This window comes from Erinaceus europaeus, chromosome 4 (assembly GCF_950295315.1).
Source record: "Erinaceus europaeus chromosome 4, mEriEur2.1, whole genome shotgun sequence".
Classification (NCBI taxonomy): domain Eukaryota; kingdom Metazoa; phylum Chordata; class Mammalia; order Eulipotyphla; family Erinaceidae; genus Erinaceus; species Erinaceus europaeus.
The window spans coordinates 104,737,123-104,759,652 of NC_080165.1; the positions used below are offsets into that span (position 1 = coordinate 104,737,123).

Here is a 22,530-nt window from a genome sequence, read left to right on the forward strand (position 1 = left end):
GGTAAAAATAAAATAGAAACAAAGCAGATCCTAGCTATGAGCCCCCCAGGGTGGAGGGGTTTGGGGGGCAGCTCTGCCTTCTGCTTCACCTCTGCATGGACTCTGCAGTTACTGAATGAAGCTTTGGGGTTCCCCCCCTCTGCACCTACAGGCCTGTGGGGGGGCGCTGACAGAGTGGACTAACGTGATTGGTTGGTCGTCACTCACAGAGACCTTCCGCCACACTACACTGAGCGACCACATCCAGGTGCTGGAGGAGACCTGCAAGTACTTGGTGAGTGGGCTTGGGGACCCTGACAGGTACAGAGGCCCTGACACCCTGAGTCCATACCCTTGTCACCAGGAATCCCTGAGAGCCACGACAGGAGTCCAGCTCCGGTTTTCTCTTGGGAGTGATTTCCCTGGAGGCTGCAGAGTTCAGGGAGGCTATGGCCCTGGGGCTTTAGGAGGCAGCAAGTATAGCCAAGAGGCCTTGGGCTCTAGGTTGGGAGCCATGGTGCTAAGCATCTGTGCAGCTCAGGAGGTGGCACAGTGGGTACAGTGTTGGACTTTCCCTCGTGAGGTTCTGAGTTTGAGCTCTGGTATTGCATGTGCCAGTGATATCTTGGTGTTCACTCTCCCTCTCCTTCTTTTCCTCTCTTGCTGTCCCCTCCTCCCTTCCTCTCCCCCCTCTTTCACACACACACACACACACACACACACACACACACACACACACACACACACACACAAATATTTTTTTTAAAAAGCTGTGGGGCCTGGGATGTGGTGCAGTGAATCAAACCTTGGGTTCCCTCTCTTTTGTTTTATTATTATTATTTATTTTTGTAGAGAGAAAGAGAGAGAGAGAGAGAATGAGAGAGACGTAAAAAGAGAAAGAAACCAGGGGTCGGGCAGTAGCCCAGTGGGTTAAGTGCACATGGTGCGAAGCACAAGGACCAGCTTAGGGGTCCTGGTTTGAGCCCCTGGCTCCACACCTGCAGGGGGGTTGCTTCACAGGCAGTGAGGTGGGTCTGTAGTTGTCTTTCTCTCTCCTCTGTCTTCCCCTCCTCTCTCGATTTCTCTCTGTCCTATCTGACAACAATGACAGCAATAAAAATGACAACAACAAGGGCGACAGCAAGGGCAACAAAATGGGAAAAAAAGTGGCCTCCAGGATCAGTGGATTTGTAGTGCAGGCACTGAGCCCTAGCAATAACCCTAGAGGTAAGAGAGAGAGAGAGAGAGAGAGAGAGAGAGGGAGACCATAGTACTGAAGCTTCCTTCTATGCACTAGGGGCCAGGTTCAAACATGGCTCACACACTAGGTGAGCTATTTCACGGGCCCAGTCTTGGACTCTCAAGCATGAGGTCCTGAGTTTGATCCTTGGCATTACATATGCCAGAGTGATGTTCTTGTGCTTATCCCCTGCCTTTCTGTCTTTCATCCTCAGACCTGTTCTCCTCTCTCTCATTCATAAATAATTTAAATAAATAAATAAATAAATAAATAAAAACTCTGTGGAGTCCAGGGGGTGGTGCACCTCTGACTGATGGCAGTTGGGGGATTAAAGTTGAGACTTTAGAGCCTGAGGCACAATATTCTCTTTGTATAACCAGTATGCTACCCCCACCCAATAAATACATCTTTAAAAGAATCTGTGACTCCCACAAAGTCCAGCACAGGGAAAAGGTCAGGGATCCTTATTGAGAAAGTAAGAATTTGTGGGCTAAGAAGTAGATGAGGGGATGACGAGAAAGACGTTCCTTCTTTGCCACATCTACTGCGAGAATGAAGACCATTCTCAGCAGCCAGAGATGTCGACATCTCTTTGAAGAGCCTCATGGTCATTCGTCACCGTGAAGGGCCCTAGAGGCACCCTGTGGAGGGACTTCAAACACATCAATGTAGAGCTCAGTCTCCTTGGAAAGAAAAAGAAGCTGCTCTGAGTTGACAAATGGTGGGGAAATAGAAAGGAACTGGCTACTGTTGGCACTGTCTGCAGCCATGTCCAGAACATGATTGAGGGTGTTACACTGGGTTTCCGATACAAAACGAGGTCTGTGTGTGCTCACCTCCTCATCAGTGTTGTTATCAGGAGAATGGGTCTCTTGTTGAAATCAAACATTTCTTGGGTGAAAAATACATACGCAGGGTTCAAATGAGGTCAGGTATTGCTTGCTCGGTATCTCAAGCCTAGAAAGATGAATTAATTGAAGGAAATGACATCGAACTTGTATCAAATTCAGCTGCATTGATTCAGCTACAACTGTTAAAACAAAGATATCTGGAAATTTTTTGGATGGTATCTATGTTTCTGAAAAAGGAACAGTTCAGCAGGATGATGAATAATCTCTAAGTTGTCCAGCCACATGAGCAGCAAAATAATGAGATGACTGACTCATCCCTACTTGTGATCTCTTAAAAGATGCAGTAGGGAGTCGGGCGGTAGCACAGTAGGCTAAGTGCAGGTGGCGCAAAGCGCAAGAACCGGCATTAAAGATCCCCTTCGAGCTCCTGGCTCCCCACCTGCAGGGGAGTCACTTCACAAGTGGTGAAGCAGGTCTGGGGGTGTCTATCTTTCTCTCCCCCTCTCTGTGTTCCCCTCCCCTCTCCATTTCTCTCTGTCCTGTCTAACAATGACAACAAAAATAACAGCAACAATAAAACAACAAAGGGAATAAATAAATATTTTAAAAAGATGCAATAAAAGTCATTACTGATTTGGAACTTTTCAACAACAAAAAAAAAAGAAGTAGATGAGGAACTCACACTGGATTCTGGTGCTTGTTGCCTTACATGGGTGACTCACTTTACAATTTGCAAAACTTTTAAAAATATTTTCTTGTTTACTTATTATTTTTATTACTAGAGCTCTACTGTGCTCTGGCTTGTGGGGTTGCTAGGGATTTAACTTAGCACCACTAGTGCCTCAGGTATGAGAGTCTTTTTGCATCATCATTGGGCTGTCTCCCCTGCCTCCTCAACTTTTTTAGAAGAGTGATTTATTTATCAACGAGAGAGAGAGAGAGAGAGAGAGAGAGAGAGAATTCACCTCCACACAGGTGACACTGGGGAGCAAACTCCAGACTTCATGGGCTGCTGTTTTCTGGCTCAGTGCCTCTGGCTCCTGCTGCCAAGGGGCAGCAGGAATGCCTTTCCAGCCTTATCTCACCACAGCCTCACATTCTGTGAGGGAGGCAGAGCCAAGCTAGAGAAGTGTCAGGACCAGCACTCCAGCCTGGCTCCTGCCCTGGAGCTGGGGGCCTCTCTTTTGCCCTGCTGGCATCAGGAGCCACACTCTTCTTGGGTGTGGCTTTCGAGTCTCAGGCCCACTTGTGGGCAGGTGGGAGGCCAGTCTCTGCATGGCCCCTGGGGCTCCTGTTCAGGTCACCCCCTTTGGTCTTACAGGTGGGCACAGGAAAGATGCAGCTGGTGGGGGAGATGCTGACCCAGAGCTTTGGTTTCTTGAAGAACCCCCAGTCTTTCCTCAGGGCTGCTGCCATCAACTTCATCGGTAAGGGGCCCCCACAGCTACCTCTTGTCCACTCCCCAGAGAGGAGTCCCCTGCACCTGCTGAAGGGCTTACCGCTCCCCCCTGGGGTGGGGTTGCTGGAGGCAGGTACCTCCCTCCCCAGCTGTCCCCTGACCTGAGAGCTTGTGCCTAATCAGTCCACAGAATCTGTTCTAGAAAGACCTGGAAGGAAGAAGATAGAATGTGCCTTCATCCCAGCTTTCTGTGGGGAAAAGACACACATATATTTGATTCTACACTTATTTTTCTTTTTAAAGATTTTATTTATTAGTGAGAGAGATAGGAGGAGGAGAGAGAAAATCAGAGCATTGTTCTAGTACTTGTGCTGCAGGGGATTGAACTTGGGACAATATGCTTGACAGTTCAGTGCCTTGTCCATTGTGCCACCTCCTGGAATACTCTACACTTATTATTTTTTTAATTTATATTTATTTATTTAATAATGATCAACAAGACCATAGGATAAGGGGGGTACAATTCTACACAATTCACACCACCCATATCCTATCCCCTCCACTGGAAGTTTTCCTGTTCTTTATCCCTCTGGGAGCATGGACCCAGGGTCATTATGGGATGCAGAAGGTGGAAGGTCTGGCTTCTGTAATTGCTTCTCCACTGAATAATGGGTGTTGGCAGGTCAATCCATATTCCCAACCTGTTTCTATCCTTCCCTATTGGGTCAGGGGTCTGGAGAGGTGGGGCTACAGGGTACATTGGTGAGATCATCTGTCCAGTGAAGTCAGGTTGGTGCCATGGTAGCTTCTGCAACTTGGTGGAACTCTGTGCCTCCTTTGTCCTTTTCAGGCTCCTTTTGCCAGCCTTAGCATGGGTTATATGGCTCTGCCTTGGTTCTACTTTGACTTCTTTTGCATACTTCCTCCCCGACTGGCCTGGAAATCCTGCCCTCACCTGAAATTCCCAGGTTTAAAGCAGCCTTCTTGCAGAGTGTATGCCAGGTGTTGTCTTTAGTCACCATTATTATTATTTTTTTAATGAAAGAGAGGGGGGCTTATGGTGGTGCTTGGTATTGAACCTGGGACCTCAGAGCCTTAGACATGAGAGTTTTTTGCAGAACCATTATGCTGTCTTATCATTAAAAAAAAAATTCTTTACTGGGGGATTAATGGTTTACAGTCAACAGTAAAATACAGTAGTCTATACATGCATAACATTTCCACATAGTAATATAACCCCCACTAGGTCCTCCTCTGCCATCATGTTCCAGGACCTGAACACTCCCCTCCACCCCAGTCTTTTACTTTGGTGCAATACACCAACTCCAGTCCAAGTTTTGCTTAGAGGTTTCCCTTCTGTTCTTGTTTTTCAACTTCTGTCAATGAGAGATCATCCCATATTCATCCTTTTATTTCTGACTTATTTCACTTAACATGATATCTTTGAGCTCCATCCAAGATGGGGTAAAGAAGGTAAATTCACCATGAACCTGAGACTTTGGAGACTCAGGAATAAGAGTCTCTTTGCATAACCATTATGCCATCTGCTCCTGTTCACATTTCTCAGTTTTCCACATAATAATTCAACTCCCTTCTAGGTCCTCCTCTGCCATCAGTTCCAGGACCTGAAACCTCCCCCACCTGCCTCAGAGTCCTTTGGTGTAATACACCAGACACAGTTCAAGTTCTGCTTTGTGTTTATTGTTCAACTTTTTTTTTTTTTTTGTAATTGGATTCGTTTCATTGAAGATGCCTTTAAGATTTTAGATGGAAAAGAGTGCTGCCAATATTTTCCTCTAAGTATTTTGCATTTTATGGTCTAACATCCAAGGGGTGTTGAAATCCCCTACTATTACTGTGTTGCTGTTAATATATTGCTGTAGCCCTTTCAATATATGTTTGATATATTTAGATGGCCTTTCATTGGGTGCATAGATGTTAATAATCATTAAGACCTCTTGATTGACAGATCCTCTGAGAATTAAATAATGTCCATCCCTATCTTTTTAGATTTTATTTATTTTAAGGTCTATCATATCAGATTGAGAATAGCTATTCCTGCCCTTTTTTATGGTCCATTGGCTTGTATGGTAGTTTTCCATCCTTTCACTTTGAGTCTGTGTTTGTCTTGTTGAGTTAGGTGGGATTCCTGCAGACAACATATGGTTGTGTTGTGTTTTCTGACCCATCTTCTTAATCTGGACCTTTTAATGGGTGAATTCAGGCCATCGACATTTATTGATATTATAGAATGAAGATATTTTAGTGTCATTCTAAAATTTTAGAGAGTTCTGATATATTGCATGTTTATGAAGATGTGATTGTTTATAAGGATCTTTCAGAACTTCTTTCAGGGCAGGCTTGGTGATAGTTGATTTCTTCAACTGTTGCTTGTCAGAAAAGGATTTATGCCTCTATCTAGTTTGAATGACAGTCTAGCAGGATACAGTAGTCTTGGTTGAAAGCCTTTCTCATTGAGCTCTCAATAGATATCTTGCGATTCTCTTCTGGCCTATAGTGTTTGTGTGGAGAAATCTGCTGCTAATATTATGGGTTTTCCTCTGTAGGTGACTCTTTTTTTTCTTGCAGCACTCAAGATCCTTTCTTTATCCTTATTCCTTTTCATACTAAGCATGATATGTCTTGGTGTCTTTAAGTCTGGGTTAATTCTGTTTGGGACCCTCTGAGCTTCTTGAACCTTTATGTCTTTTTTTTTTTTTTTTTAATAAACTGTAGAGAAGTTCTCAGCTATTATGTCCTGTAGAATGCTTTCTCCCCCCACCTTTCTTCCTCTGGCAAGCCAATAATGCATATATTACTTTTTTTGAAGTCATCCCATTTGTCTGTCTTTGTTTTCATATCTCTTAATCTCTTTGAGATCTCTTCTTAGTTTTCTCTAATCGTCCTCAATCTTGCTAATTCTATTCTCTGCCTCACATTCTGTTCTCTTCTCTCTATTGTTTCCTGTAACTCAGCTATTTTGTTACCATTTCTGATAATGTATTAGCGTGTTCAGCTGGTTGTGCTCTTGCTCAGCTATTTCAGCTTTCAGCTCTCTAATTACCTCAAGATAGTGTTTTCTTTTGGAGTCTCATTTGCTATTTCCCCTTCTCTGATGATATTACTTTCAAATTCTTTCCTCACTCCTGTGACTAATACCACAATTAGTGTTTGGATGTTGTCATCATTCTTATGTGCTTCTACCTTTGGAGGTATTTTCTCTGGGCTTTTGTCCTGGTTCATTTCTCCAAAGTTTCTTTTTGGTTTAACCATTATATATGGTGTGTTATGAGGTCCCTTTCTCAGTACTATTCAATCCACTAATCACACTTGTCTGGATTGACTTGTATTTACATAAAGTACTTAGAGAGTTTGCAATTATGGAAATTAACAGTTGTTTCAATGTTGTCTCAATCCTTGAGGTGCCTGTTAAACCCTCTTTTGTTCTTTATCTTCCCTGTAGGCTATGGGAGCCTACGAGTTTTTTTTTTTAACTATAAGTAGATTTTTTAGTTTACTCAGTCCTAACCTAGAGATAAAACAGGGTGGGGGAGAGATATCACAGTAGTTATGCAAAAACAGCCCCATGCCCCAATGGTCCAAAGCCCCAAGCCCAATTGGCTTCTCTGACAACAGCAAGAGCCAAGGTGGGCAGCACTCCGTGTCCCTGTGAGTTTAAAAAAAAAAAATCCTGTTTGTACTCTGTGGGTTTTGAGGCAATTATTCAACATGTCTCCGAATTCATGGAGAGAACAATGTGGAAAGGCTTCCACTATACAGCCCCGCTTTCAGACCACTGGGAGTGTATGTCTTCTCTTGAGTTGCCTGATCAGGTCTCTGCCCCCGATTTCAGCACAGGGCCTCCCTGCTGCTGCTCCAGCCTCCAAGGGACAGTAGCAATGGAGACTCAGTTGCATTTGGTGAGCCTTAGGGGATCCTTTCCTCTTGTCAGCAGTTTATTTGTTGATAAAACTCAGGCCAGAGTTGGTGCCTCAACTGGTAAACTGCTGGACTGTTACCAGCTGTTTGGGAGTAGATATGGGCTTTCAGCTCAGAATCTCTCCTTAGGCCCCCCCTCTGTCCACGAACCACACATGTTTGCACTCACCTGTGACTTGGTGGGTTCCTAAAGTATTCTGAGTCTTGTCTTGTTGTGTTCTTAGGTGATCTTCTTCCATTTTTTTTTTAATAGAAATACCAACACACTGTTTCCCTACCTTTGGAGTCCCTCAGGTGCCATCCTACATGGTGCTGGGGATCAATCCCAGGACTCATATCTGCTGAGGCACTTTACCCACTGGGCCTTTTCTTGACCTCCTATAAATACTTAAAAAAATTTTTTTTTAATTTATTTATTTTCCCTTTTGTTGCCCTTGTTTTTATTGTTGTTATAGTTATTATTGTTGTTGTTATTGATGTCATTGTTGGATAAGACAGAGAGAAATGGAGAGAGGAGGGGAAGACAGAGAGGGAGAGAGAAAGACAGACACCTGCAGACCTGCTTCACCGCCTGTGAAGCGACTCCCCTGCAGGTGGGGAGCCGGGGGTTCGAACCAGGATCCTTGAGCTGGTCCTTGCGCTTTGCGAAACGTGTGCTTAACCCACTGTGCTAGCGCCCAACTCCCTCCTATAAATACTTTTATTGCCATCAGGGTTATCAAAGGGACTCAGTGCCTGCATGGTAAATCCACAGCTCCCAGAAGCCATTTATTCTTATTCCTCACCTCTTCTTTTTTATTTGACAGGACATAAATTGAGAGGGAAGAGGAGATAGAGAGGGAGAGAGAAAAACACCTGCAGCACTGCTGCTTCAGCACTCATGAAGATTCCCCCTTGCAGGTGGGGAGTCCATGAGCTCAGCCATATGCTCCATCATCAGGCTGGCCACTTGTAAACATTTTAAAGGGATTGCTTCCACTGGAATGCATGGATTTTCCCAGATACGACTTGTTTTCAGATATAAATATTGGGTTGTTGGAATGGTCATGACTCATTTTTGTATAGAAAAACAGAAAATACATTATGACTTTTCTGAGAACCCAATAGTAATATATGTTCACACTGAAAAATAAAAAGCTGGGGCCAAGTGGTGGCTCACTTGGTAGAGCAAACATGTTGCCATGCACAAGGACCCAGGTTCAAGCCCCTGGTCTCAACCTAAGGGGGGACGCTGTCTCTCCTCTCTATCTCTGTCTCTCTTTCACCCTCTTAAGAAATGGTTGTTAGGAGTGGTGGAACCATGAAGGCACCAAGTCCCAGAGAGAACTCTGGTGGGGGGAAAGAAGTCTCAATCCAATAAATAATAAATCCAGTAAATAATCAGAATGAGAGTGAGGGTAAGAGAGAGACAGAGAGAATGAGAGTGGGAGAGAGGAAGAGACACCACAGCATTGTTCCACCATTCAGAGTGGTCCCATGTAATTCTGGGGTTTGAACCCAAGGCTTCCAGCATCTTGACTGAGGCTGCACTCTATTGAGTGAGCTGCCTCTGGACCCCAACCCATCATCTATGTGTTTGCTGGTCTAGAAACCCTGAGATGTGTGGCATCCTGGGCTTATACTTTGTTAGTTGGGGACCATATTCCAGCTCACAGCTGCTGGGAGTGGTGTGAGGGGGTGGGGTGCTCTTTAATTGGGACATCCAGGTGTTAAGGCATCTCAGATAGGCTCGCTGCTGCAACTGGATTATACACTGCCCCTTTCACTACTGAGACTGGGACGGGAACAAAGGTCCCAGGATGCCGGAAGGACTTCATTTCTGCCCTGCTCTCCAGGGTTCACAGCTAAGACGGTGAGCTTGCATCAGATCCATGAGGCTGACTTGCAAGTGATACAAAATGGTGAGTCACAGCCTTACACTGGTCTTCTGGGCTACAGGGGTGTGTGTGTGTGTGTGTGTGTGTGTGTGTGTGTAGCATGGGGGAGATGAAAGGAGTGGGGGGGTCCTTAAGAGCAGGTTTCATTATTTCACTAAAACCTCAAACTTATAAACAGAGAAAAGCAAAGGGCTCATTATCTTCCTGGTTATAAAGACAGAAACAGGTTGGAGGAGATAGCATAATGGTTATACAAATAGGGGAAAAAAAAAGAAAAACCAGAAACTTCCTACTCATGTGACATTGAGCAGGTGAACCAACCATAGCACTGACACTTCCTTCAATGTGGTAGATGCCAGGTTCAAACCTGGGTCACACACATTGAAATCAGCACACTATCCCAGTGAGTTGTTTCAGGCTGACCTCATGGCATAATGGTAGTGTGTCTGATTTCAAGTCAGTTATTTCACTAGAATTTATTTATTTATTTAGTTTATTTACTTTAATTTTTTTTTTTTACCAGAGCACTGCTCAGCTCTGGTTTATAGTGGTGCTAGGGATTGAACCTGGAACCCTGGAGTCTCAGCCATGAAAATCTTTGGCTTAAAATAAAATATAAGTATATAAACAGTAAGTAAAATAAGATAACTTCTCCATGTAGAGAAAATACATGAATATAATCTCCTTGAAAAAAGAAAGAAAGAAAGAAAGAGGAAGGAAGAAACAAAGAAAAAGAAACATAAGTGATGAGGGGAAAGTCCTCTTAAGTTCCACATCTGGCATCCTCTCCCCTGGCTGCTTACTGTTATTCTGAGCACACAGAGAAAACATATGCAACACATGAGTGTATATAGTCATATTATTTAGAAATTCCTCAAACTTACTTTTTTCTTCAATGTATACATTTTGATATGTACATATCTATTTATTTCTTTCACTCTTGTTCAATTAATATTTAAGCTGTTTCTAAGTTTCTTTTAGAAGAATAGTATAGGGGGTTGGGCAGTAGCACATGGGGTTAAGCGCACACATGAAGTGCAAGAACCAGCGTAAGGAACCCAGTTCGAGCCCCTGGCTCACCACCTGCAGGGGGGTCGCTTCACAACTGGTGAAGCAGGTCTGCAGGTGTCTCTCTTTCTCTCCTCCTCTCTGTCTTCCTCTCCTCTCTCCATTTCTCTCTGTCCTATCTAACAACAACGACAACAACAACAACAATAATAATCACAACAATGGTAACAAAAGGGAAAAAAAGAATTGTATAATAAATATTCTTTTCTGGGTAGGATGGTCATTTTGACAATGTTAATCCCTCCAATCCATGAGCTTGGAATGTCTTTTTGATTTCTTTGTATCTCTATTTTCTTGAAGTGTGATTCATAGTTTTCAGTGTGTTAAGTCTTTCACTTCCTTTGTTATCTTTATTCCCCAAGTATTTGTTTGTTTTTGCTGCTATGGTGAAAGGGATTGATTTATGTATATTTTCTTCTTCTGATTTGGTATTTGCATAGAGGAATGCTGTTGATTTTTGTATAATGATTTTGTATATATATCACACATGCACAGTGTCACTGGACCAGGGACCAGTTTTTCATTCAGGTGTGAGAGAGAGACAGAGAGGGAGAGACATCACAATGTGAAGGCTTCCCCCAGTGTTGTGGCACTGCCATGCGGTGCAGGGGCTCAAACCTGGTCCCCATGCATGAAAGGTGTGTGTCCTATGCCCCTACTGTGGTCATTCTTAAAAATTATTTTTTAAAAATATTTCTATTTATGTATTTTATCATTGGATAGAGACAGAGAGAAATTGAGAGAGGAGGGGAAGATAGAGGAAAAGAGACAGAGGGATACCTGAAGCCCTGCTTCACCAATTGTGAAGCTTTCCCCCTGCAGATGGGGACCAGGGGCTGAACCGGGTCCTGGTACACTGTAGTGTGTACACTTAACCAGGTGTGCCACTGTCTGCCCCTCCCTCCCTGTGGATATTCTTATATGTGCTCCTTTATATACAGGTGAAAGCTTTCTTCAGAGTAGACAGCAAAATAGAGACTTCTTTATCTCATGTACAAGACAGCTAACCAGAGCACCAGTCTGATACACTTGGTGTCAGGGATTGAACCTTGGACTTCATGTGTGCAATTCAGGTGCTCTGCTTGCTAAATTGCCTTCCAGTTGCCCCAGAAGCAGACTTCTCTGATGCATATTAAAATCAAGGGAATTTAAAAATAAAGCAAGACTTTTATATTCTCTCCTGTCTTGATATTTATTCTAGTTACCTGCCTTCTCACCCAATATACAGACTTTTCTAGGCGATGTTTTCTCTGTTGCTTCTTTTTTAAAAATCTTTTTATTATCTTTATTTATTGGATAGAGACAACCAGAAATCAAGAGGGTAGAGGAGACAGAAAGACATTTGCAGCCCTGCTTCACCACTTGTGAAGCTCCCCCCCACAGGTGGGGACGGGGGCTTGAACCTGCATCCTTACGCACTGTGATATGAGTGCTTAACCAGGTGTGCCACTGCCTGGCCCTATTTACTTTTTATTAATTCCTTTTTGTTGACCTTGTTGTTTATTGTTGTCGTTATTATTATTGATGTCATTGTTGTTGGATAGGACAGAGAGAAATGGAGAGAGGAGGGAAGACAGAGAGGGGAAGAGAAAGACAGATACCTGCAGACCTGCTTCACTGCCTGTGAAGCGACTCCTCTGCAGGTGGGGAGCCAAGGGCTTGAACCAGGATCCTTAGGCCGGTCCTTTCACTTTGCGCCACATGCACTTAACCCGCTGCGCTACTGCCCGATTCCCTCTCTGTTGCTTTTTAAAGATATGTATTTATCTATTTGTTTATGGGGGTGAAGTACCAGAGTTCCACTGGCACACTCAGTGCCAAGCATTGAACTTGGGACCTGACACTAGAGAGTCCAATGCCTTACCCACTGCCCCACCTTCTGGGCTGCTGTTTTTGTTTCTAAGACTTTAGGTGTTCTGACTGCTGTTATCTCATGAAATAAATATTTAGATTTGTATACATACAGTGTTATATGCTCACTTCTGTCTTTTGGGTCTCTGATTTTCCTCTGGAGATAATTTTTCTTTCTTTTTAAAAATATTTTATTAATTATTTTAATGAAAGAACCCAGGTGTGAGCCCGGCTACCACTGCATTGAAAGAAACTTCAATGCAGTGGCCTCTTTGTTTTTTTTTTTCCTCTCTCTGCCTCCCTCTCAAAATAATAATAATAGGCCTGGGGAGACAGCATAGTGGTTCTGCAAAAAGACTTTTCTGCCTGAGGCTCCAAAGTCCCAGGTTCAATCTTCAGCACTACCATCAGCCAGAGCTGAGCAGGGCTCAGGTCTTTCTCTGTACCTCTCTCTCCCTCTCTCTGTAAAATAAAATATAAAAAATATATATAAATAAAATGAAAAGTCAATACCAAGACCTAGGTACAGACATACTAGCAGAGCTGGCCCTGGGGAGATGTAACTGTACTTTGCTGTGAAGAATTTTGGTTTGAATTGCAGCCTCCTGCAGTGTGGCAGGAGTTTGCTTTGGCAGTGGTGGAGTCCGGGCTGGGGGTGCTGGGGTTGCTGGCATGTTGGCGGCCTGGGTTATAGGGCGCCTGGGGGTCTGGGGGCCAGGGCCGCCGGCCCTAGTTGCGCACTGCCCTGTGTTTGCAGCTCTGGAGAGTGTGGAGAGAGACCCTGTGGATGGCATCCAGTCGCTGGTGAGCGTGGTGCTGAAGCAGATGGACGAGAGCGTGAGCCCAGTGGCGGCCCCAGCGCGCAGCAGCATCCTGAACTATGGCTTCAAGCTGTCCGCGCCCAAGAGGCGCAAGCGGCTGTTCAAGGGGGGGCAGCTGGAGCGGGAGGCAGGGGCAGTGGCCACGGCGCAGAAGCTCTGGGGGCGTCTCCGGATGCTGCAGACTATGTGCTGCCGCACAAGAGCCCGGGTGGACGGTGCCCCGATGCTTCTGCCTCCCCTGCAAGACGCCGCGCCTGAGATGCGTCTCGGGGCGCCCCAGCCAGTCTGAACCCAGTGGGAGCAGTGCCTTCAGGGGACTTCGGCCCTGCACTGGTGGCGGGCTGGGGGTAGGGTGGGGGTGGGTGGGTGGTCTTGCCCGCTGGGGGACCCAACTTGCTGGGAGAAATCCCGCTCATGTTCTTTCCCTGCTGGGGCCTTGGTTCTCAGCATACATCCCGGCCAATAAAACATATTTTCCTTTCCTTTTCCTTCCTTCCTTCCTTTTCTTTCTCTTATATAATTATTGATTGCAGGAAAAAATCGAGAGAGAAAGAGAGGAAAGACAACCGGCACAGCATTGCTTCACCAATAGAGAAGCTTCCCCTTGCAGGTGGGGACCCAGGGGTGAACCCAGGTTCTTGTGCATGGTGATGTGGAACTCTGGAAGCACCTTCTTTCAATTTGGAAGTGAAGTTCCAGGTGACGAATGGAGCGAGTGAGTGGGGGCTTAAACCGGGATCCTTACGCTGCTGGTCCTTGTGCTTTGAGCCACCTGCGCTTAACCTGCTGCTACTGTCCGAATCCCAGGAAGGGAGTTTAGGGAGACAAACACCTGCAACTCTACTTCACCACTCGTGAAACTTCCCCCTGCAGGTGGGGGCCAGGGGCTCAAGCCTGGGTCCTTGTGCATGGTAACGTGTGCACTCAACCAGGAGCACCACCGCCTGGCCCCTCTTTTTTATATTTTTTATATAGAGAAGTAGAGAGTCTGGGAGACGGCACGGTGGATAAAGCATTAGACTCTCAGGCATTTGGCCCTGAGTTTGATCCCTGGCAGCACATGCTCCAAAGTGATGTCTGGTTCTTTCTCTCTCTCCTTCTACCCCTTTCATTAATAAATAAACAAAATATTAAAAAGAGAGAGAGAAGTAGAGAGCGAAAGAGACCACAGCACTGAAGTTTCCTTCAATATGGCTTGAACCTGGGTGGTGCACATGGCAAATCAGCACACTATCCAACTGAGCTATTTCATCAGCTGTTAACATGTCCCATTTTTCACACCCACATTCTACTGTGTAGGTAAGGGCTGGTGTCCTGCGCCAGCCAGGACTGCTCTGCAGTGTCCTGCTGCCAGGACCTCGTGCGAGTGCTCTGCTGAAGCTGATAAGGGAGTTGGGGGGGGGGTGTCCTGCACAAGTGTCAACAGCTGATGCAATGCCCAGACTCTGCTGTACAGAGACACCCCCCCCCCGTCCTTAATTCTGTCCCTAACACTTTAATGGCAGGGGGCACAAGTGCTTGGCAAACACTGGCCAATCGGATGGAATAAAGCAACTATAAGAGTTGGGTGCGAGGGAGTTGGGCGGTAGCAACCGGTTAAGTGCAGGTGGCCTACAGCGCAAGGACCTGCGTAAGGATCTCGGTTCGAGCCCCCGGATCCCCACCTGTAGGGGTCGCTTCAAAGGCGGTGAAGCAGGTCTGCAGGTGTCTTTCTCTCTCCCTGTCTACCCCTCCTCTCCATTTCTCTCTGTCCTATCCAACAATGACGACATCAGTAACAACAATGGTAACAAAAGGAATTAAAAAAAAAAAAAGAGTTCGGTTCTTGTGGGGATAAAGGGATTGGACAGCCCAGCCGGTGGGCCCAGGGGACTGGGGAGGCACAGCGCGCAGCACGTCGGCGATAAGTCCCGCCCCTGTGGAAAGAGCGAGAATTCGCCACGGAAGCGCATGCGCAACGATGTGGGCGTGGCCTTCATACCCCTCCCCGCCCACGTGTGACTGCGGTAAGTTGAGCGACTTCAGCCTGATACTCTCACCAGCCTGCTTCAGCATCCGCGTCCTGCCGGCGAACAAAGTGAGTGAGGCGCTGCTGGTGGCAGAGCGGAGGAGCGGGAGATGCCAGAGGGAGGGCTGACTCGCTGGAAACGCGAGGAAGCGGGTGGTGTGCTAAGGGGCGGGATGAGGCGGGAGCGGGAAAGAGGCGGGGCGGGGCCTGCGTGCGATTGACAGGTTTGCAGCCAATGACTGGGGAGCGGAGGCTCGCGTGGCGGGGCAGACACACGATTGACAGGTTGGTAGCCAATGGCAGGAGGTCATGGGGGCGGAGCCGGTGACTGACTGGTGCGATGTTGAGGAGCAGCTGTGGCGCGCCAACCAGTCTAGTCGTCCTAGTCCGTGCTCTGCTATCTTAATTTTTTTTTTTTTTAAAGTTCTGAAATGGGGCGGGTGGTGGCGCACCCGCTTGAGTGCACACATCATCATGTACAGTGACTCGGGTTCAAGCCCTTGGACCCCACCTGCAGGGGACGAGCTTGTTAGCTGTAGGTGTCTCTCCTGTTTCTGTTTAGATCATTAAAAAAATGATGAGAGTGAGGGTCGGAGACCATCACTTGCAGCACCTGGGGTGCAATTCTGATCCCCACTGTGTGGAAGTGAGGTTTAGTGTTGGAGAAACTAACCCCGTGGCAGCTCTGTAAGCCATCATTTCCTCAGTAAAGGGCAAAAAAAAAAAAAGGGGGGGGGCAGGGTTGGGGAGGGAAGTGCTAACTATCAGTGGATGTGAGGGTTCGGAGGTTGGAAGGATTGGGACCCCCTAGGGTGACCCAAGTTCAAGCCCCCAGGCCCCACTTGCAGGGGTGGTGTCACTTAACTGTAATTACCTCCAATGTGCCCTGTCCATATCAGCCTCACCGGGGGATTAGGATTTGCATGTGTGGATTTGGACTCTCTTTAGCAGTTGTTTGTAGTTTGTAGCTTCTCTTCAGAAGGAGAGCTGAGTCTGAAGGACACACTTTCAGAACACACATTTTTAAAGATTCTGTTTATTAATGAGAACGGTAGGAGAGAACGTGAACATGCAACTCTGGTAATATGCACTACCTGGGACTGATTTTGGACCTTGTGCTTGGGAGTCCGAAGCTTTACCCACTGCACCAACTCCCAGGCCACCTTTTTTTTTTTTTTTTTTAAATAAAGCTTTTTGTTTATTTATTTAACAACACAAGATAGAGAGGGGGAGAGAGAACCAGAGCATTATGCTGCCACTTGTAATGCTAGGGACCCAACTCTGGAACTCGTGCTTGAGGGTCTAAGACTTTTTCCACTGTGACATTTCCCGGGCTACTTTCATATATATATATAAATCTTAAACTCATTCAGTGAGGGAAAGGTTTGCTGTTTTGGTATGTGCCTTTGCTCTGGTTTTAGGGTGGTTCTGTGGGGGGTGGTGCATGCAGTCAGCCTGCAGCACTAATAGTACCAGCACTTAGTGAATATTTTATGCATGGCTTTGTCCAAACCTGCTTTTAACTCAGGACTTAGCTGCTGCTGCTTCTGAATAATGAGAGCTATAATTATCACCCACAGTGAAGTGAAGTCAGAATTACCTTTTCTCTGTATTGTCCCTTGTCATCTTAAAGTTTGGTAACTGAGTCTTATCTTTTCACCTCCTCACCTGGGTTGGAGGAAGCAGAAGAAATACAAAGCTTTGGGGCCTGGAGTTCTGGCAGGTGTGGGTTCAAATCTTGGATCCAGGATTTGCTGGTTGGGGTCAGTCTTTTGACCTTTCTCCATCTCCTTTGCTTATCTATACAAGTGCTAATTGCACAACTCAGGTTCCAGCTTGTACTCACTGAGTTGAAGAAAGCTTCAGTATTGGGGTGTCTTTCCATCTGTCTCACTTTTTCCATCTGAAAATCAGTGGTGAAGCCCTGGTGGTGGCAAAAATAAACAAAACACTAATAAAAATATTGGCCACAAGGCTGGTGAAATAGCTCGCTTGGATAGTGCACTGCTTTGCCATGTGCATAACCTAGGTTCGAGTCCTGCCTGGGACATATTGAAGAAAGCTGTGGTCTGCCATCTCTGTATCTTAAAAAAGAAAAGTGTATATGTATCTGTATATATGTCATATATATAGCTGTGATATATATATATATATGCTATATAGCTTTATGTACATATTAATATATTGGGTTGTCAGAAAAGTCGTGATGCATTTTTTGCATAGAGGAGCATAGAAAAATACGTCATGACTTTTCTAACAACCCAACATATTAATATATACACATTAATGTATATGTATATCATATATATATATCTCACAGTGTCTCATGAGGTTATAAGTAAAGACTGAAATTATTAGGGAATTCCCCTTGGACTATATATTGGTACTCTTTCAGTTCATGCCTCTTGGTTCCCACATGGGGAGGCATTCATTCATTCATTCCACCAGTTTGACTGAATACCTGCTAGGTGTGGGAAGCACCTATGTTTAGTACTGGGGCCAGAGGAGAATAAGACAGACACGGCCCCTGTTCTGCAGCTTCTGTTCCAGTGGGGAGAGCAATTGTAGCCCAGTGCAGAGTGCTGAAAGCCGAGTCCAAGATGAAGGCACTGTTGGCTGGTGTGGAGGCTGGGTGGTGCTGGATCACCATATACAGCCAGGGGGAGAGGCTCCTCATTGTTGAGGACTCTACATTCTTAGGGAGCAGCCCCTCCAAGGTGCAGGCTGATAGGTCAGGCTGGCAGTGAGCTATCTCAGGGACTAGGCTGGGCAGAGCTTCTAGAATCATAGAACAGGAAACAGGCCAGAAGGTTCAGTTGGCAGTGGAGACTGAGGCTGAAAGGATGGGGGGAGTGGGCTAGAGGGGCCCTGTGAGCCTACATCTTTGGGTCAGCAGACACTGGACCTAAGCAGAGGACATCAGCTAGAGCCTACTCCATGTGTCACATGACTGAGCTGGAGAATGACTTCTGGGGGCAGTCACTCATATTGCCATGTTCCTGGTATCTGAGCTGCTTTGGAGTTGTAGCCTACTCCATTGATAGTTCTCTCCTTATTTTTTAAAAATATTTATTTGTTTTCCCCTTTGGTACCCTTGCTTTTTATTGTTGTTGTAGTTATTATTGTTGTTGTTGTTGGATAGGACAGAGAGAGATTGTGAGAGGAGGGGAAGAGAAAGATAGACACCTGCAGACCTGCTTCACCGCCTGTGAAGCAACTCTCCTGCAGGAGGGGAGCCGGGGGCTCAAACCGGGATCTTTAAGCCGGCCCTTGCGCTTTGCACCACCTGCACTTAACCCGCTGCGCTACTGCCAGACTCCTAAAATTTATTTTAACTAGAGCTCTGGCTCAGCTCTGGCTTATGTAGGTACCAGGAATTGAACCTGGTACCTTGGAGCCTCAAGCATGAACATTTTTTTTCATACCCACAATGCTATCACCCTAACCCCTGTTAATGTGTTCTAGTCTTGTTTTTTCCAGAGTTTCAATTCTATTTATGTATTTATTTATTATTGGATAGAAACAAAAAGAAATTAACAGGCAGGGAGACAGAGACATCTGCAGCCCTGCTTCACTACTCGTGAAGCTTTCCCCCTGCAGGTGGAGACCAGGGGCTTCCTCATTCTTTTTTTTTTTTTTTTTTTTTAACATTTTGAATTTTTTTTATTAGTGAGTCAGTGTTGATTTACAAGATCACATGTAAACAGGAGGATTTTTAAAATTTTTATGCAAGAGACGAGTGAGTGAACAAGCTCTGGCTTATGGTGGTACCGAGACTTGAACTTTTGATCATTAGACCCTCAGGAGTGAAAGTCCTGTGCTCTGGCATGGTGGGCTCCCTCCCTGGCCTCCTCTATGTTTTAATAGTTTCTCAGTGACACCCTCCCTCTCTACATTGAATTGTTCTGGTGTTATATGACCTGCCATACCGTTGCACACCCACCTCCGTGTCTGTTGTAAGTACCCCTAAACCATGGCTGGAGGAATGTCATTGGGGACCCCCTTTCTCCTTGTCACCAAATTAACACTGTTATTGGTCTTACTGGTCACTTAGCATGAACTGAAAACCCAGAAAGCAAAGGTTTCAGCTGAATGTATGGGAGAACTGGGGCCTGGGGCTGGGACTCTCTTGATTGCCTGAGTGACATATGTGGGGAGGCTCTGAGAATTCTGCAAAGCAGAGAGAGTCAGGCAGTGTGGCCTATTCTGATGTTATCTGTATGTTGAGGCAAACAAAGTAATTCTTTTTTTGTTTTCTTCCCCATGAAATGACTCTTCCGGGAACTGGGGGGTGGGGGTGGGGAGATTCTAGGGCTTGGTCAGGAGCATTGTGACCTGGTATTTTTGTGCCTCCTTGTTGGTTAATGGTCAACTTGACCTTGAGACTATTTATTTATTTATGTCTTTATTTTAATTTTTGCCACCAGGGTTATTGCTGAGGCCTTGGTGCCTGCGCTAGGAACCCACTGCTCCTGGAGGCTATATTTTTCCCTTTTGTTGCCCTTGTTGTTTTTATTGTTGTGGTGGTTATTCTTATTGTTGTTATTGATGTCATTGTTGTTAGATAGGACAGAGAGAAATGGAGAGAGGAGGGGAAGACAGAGAGGAGGAGAGAAAGACAAGACACCTGCAGACCTGCTTCACCGCCTGTGAAGCGACTCCCCTGCAGGTGCGGAGCCAAGGGCTCGAACCGGGATCCTTACACCTGTCCTTGAGCTTTGCGTCACATGCGATTAACCCGCTGTGCTACCACCCAATCCCCTCGAGACATTTTCGTTTTCTCTGTCTCCCCACAGAAAGTTTAGAATGTCTGGATGTAGCCTCTTTTTTTTTTCATTTTTCTTCTGTATTTTCATTTTTATTTTTTGTCATCACTGGTGCTTCACTGATCCAAATGGCAGGGAATTTTCTTTTTGGGGGTTTTGCTTTCCTCCTGGGATGAATTTTTTATGTATATATGCATTTATTTATTTTCCCCAGGGCACTGCTCAGTTCTGGTTTGTGGTGGTGCTGAGGATTGAACCTGGAACATTTAGTGCCTCAGGCATGGAAATCTTTTTGCAGAACCATTATGCTATCTCCTCAGCCTGCTCTGACTTTTTCAGAGAGAGGAAGGCAGTGCAAGAGAGGTAAGACAGCTCTGAGGCCCCCTGCAGTGTGGTGGTGGCCAGGCTCAAACTCTTCTGTATGAATTCTGTATGTATCCTGTGTAAGTGAGATGGATGGAGCGAGAGTACACACACAGCCCCACTCCGCTCTCTGTGGGACTCCTTTAGTCCTATCTGTGGTGCTCCAGTGTGGTGGTGGGGATCCAGCCCAGTGCCCTGCACATGGCCAGCCCTGAACCCCTGAACATGGCCAGTGCCCCGTCTGGGTGTGGCCTCGTCACCAACCAGCTGTGTCCTATTTGCCCAGTCCCACAAGTGGCCAGGAAGATGGTGGCTTCCTGCTGCCTCCCTAACCATCTCCAGTCTCTTTGACAGCTGCAAAGGTGTAAACAGGTTTAGGATTCCTTAGGATTTGTGTGTAGAAGAGTTAGGAGGAAGGTCAGCACTCCGAATGGTGACTATTGGAAGAGAGGGTGTCCAAACACCACCACAGAGAGCTTGAATCTGTAAGAGGAGGGAAGAAAGATAAAGTAACTGTGGAGCACAGGTGTTTTTCTTAGGCCTCATGCAGGCAGCAAAGGAGAGGGATTGTGGGTAGATTTTCACAGCCTTGCCATAGTCAGAAGCCCCTTTCTTTTTTCTTTTTTTCTTTTTTATATTTATTTATTTTCCCTTTTGTTGCCCTTGTTTTACTGTTGTAGTTATTGTTGTCATCGTTGTTGGATAGGACAGAGAGAAATGGAGAGAGGAGGGGAAGACAGAGGGAGAGAGAAGGATAGACACCTGCAGACCTGGTTCACCATCTGTGGAGTGACTCCCCTGCAGGTGGGGAGCCGGGGGCTTGAACCAGGATCCTTACGATCCTTGCGCTTTGCGCCACCTGTGCTTAACCCGCTGCGCTACCGCCTAGCTCCCCAGAAGCCCCTTTCTATGTTCTGGACTCCAATGTGGTGATTGAATCTTGGAGTTTGGAGCCTCAGACAATAGTCTTTCTGCATAATTATTATGCAAAATTTTAAAATTATATTTATTTATTTATTGGATAGAGATAGCCAGAAATTGAGAGGGAAGGGGGTGCTAGAGAGAGAGAGAGACAGACAGACAGACAGACACCTGCAGTACTGCTTCATCACTTTCAAAGCTTTCCCCCTGCATGTGGGGTCTGGGGGCTTGAACCTGGGCCCTTGCACATTATAACATGCACTCAACCATGCTTCCAATTATGCTATCTCTTCTTTCTTTTTAGATAGAGACGGGGGGGTGGGGTGGGGGGAGACACCAAAGCTTCCTTCAGTGTGGTGGGGGCCAGGCTTGAGTGTGGGTCATGCACATGGCCAGGTAAGCTATTTCTCTGTCCCACAGGGTTTGCTTTCATGACCGCAGCAGAAATCAGTTCACCACATCAGTACTGCCTGTGTGTAAGGTACCATTTTCATAAAGTAACATAGTCTGAGTCCAAGTTACCTTGATTTGAAATTGATGGTCAAAACAAGAAAATGTCAAGTTATAGAACAAGTTTTCACCTTCTGATATGAAATCAGTATTTAAATAACTTTTTTCTCCATTGCTGTTCTTAAATATTGTGTCTGTAATATACCAGCTTTGACATATTCTTGCAAGTGTTTCAGCCCAAGAAAGCTGCGTATTATTTTTTTTAATAGTAAGAATCGTTGTGATGATGCAGTAGCAAAAAGAGAAGTGGACAGAAGGGTTTTCCTATGTGCGAAAGACTTGTCTATAATATGTCATCTATGTACCTAGGAACAAAAGGTAAATCAATTTCTTCAGTTGAAAAAAATAATAAAGAACTAGAGAGAGGTACTGTGGTTGGGGTTGGGGAGCTCTCCACACTGGGCTGCCCAGCCTGGAACCAGACTGAAAGCTCTTGATTCTAGAGACCAGAAAAATTCTACGAAGAGGAGGTGGTTTGACTAGAAGTGAAGGGTAGCCTGAATGAAGAAGTAGAAGTTTCTAGAATAGAGAGGTGGATGTTGACCCGATAAAGCTGTAACAGGCTAAGGAGGTAGCTGAGTGGGTAAAGGACATATCTTACATGTCCGAGGCCCCTGGTTTGACCCTTAATGTTGCATGCTGCTCTGATCACTTATCTCCCTCTTTCTTTTTCCATCTCTCTCTTTTTCTCTCTCTTCCCTTTCTCCCTCCTTCTGTCTGACTCATGTGAAGCTTTCTCACATGTAATAAATAGAATAAATGTGAAAAGCCGGGTCTGGTGGCAGTGCATCAGACCACATACCTGAGGCCCCAGGTTCAGTCCGCGGCACCGCCATATGCTAGAGCTGAGAAACACTCTCTGATCCTCTCTCTCATAAATAAGTAAATATATATAGCAAATCTACTTTTGACATGTGTTGCACCACTGGGCATGGCA

At 45.7% G+C, this 22,530-nt stretch overlaps 2 protein-coding genes across 14 annotated transcripts in view; both read left to right on the forward strand.

Moving 5' to 3' along the window:
- The window catches only part of LOC132538132 (maestro heat-like repeat-containing protein family member 1), a 74,381-nt gene extending 60,864 nt beyond the window's left edge, over window positions 1-13,517 (forward strand). For 3 of the 7 annotated variants that reach the window (XM_060190300.1, XM_060190303.1, XM_060190302.1), the window contains 4 exons: window positions 152-274; window positions 3,392-3,497; window positions 9,244-9,309; window positions 12,962-13,517. In XM_060190300.1, coding sequence (XP_060046283.1) covers window positions 152-274; window positions 3,392-3,497; window positions 9,244-9,309; window positions 12,962-13,314 — 648 coding nt within the window. In that variant the 3' untranslated portion in view covers window positions 13,315-13,517. Of the gene's footprint in view, window positions 1-151; window positions 275-3,391; window positions 3,498-9,243; window positions 9,310-12,961 lie in introns of those variants that run through there. The other 4 variants (XM_060190301.1, XM_060190304.1, XM_060190306.1 and 1 more) reach the window with 4 other exon arrangements.
- A 1,453-nt stretch (window positions 13,518-14,970) lies between these two features.
- DDX11 (DEAD/H-box helicase 11) overlaps window positions 14,971-22,530 on the forward strand; it is a 32,638-nt gene continuing 25,078 nt past the window's right edge. For 4 of the 7 annotated variants that reach the window (XR_009549561.1, XM_007526264.3, XM_060190307.1 and 1 more), the window contains exons 1-2: window positions 15,013-15,102; window positions 21,504-21,564. Coding sequence is in view for 4 of the 7 variants with exons in the window: in XM_007526264.3 (XP_007526326.2) it covers window positions 21,515-21,564 (50 nt within the window). In the remaining 3 variants the exon portion in view is untranslated. Of the gene's footprint in view, window positions 15,103-21,503; window positions 21,565-22,530 lie in introns of those variants that run through there. The other 3 variants (XM_060190311.1, XM_060190309.1, XM_060190310.1) reach the window with 3 other exon arrangements.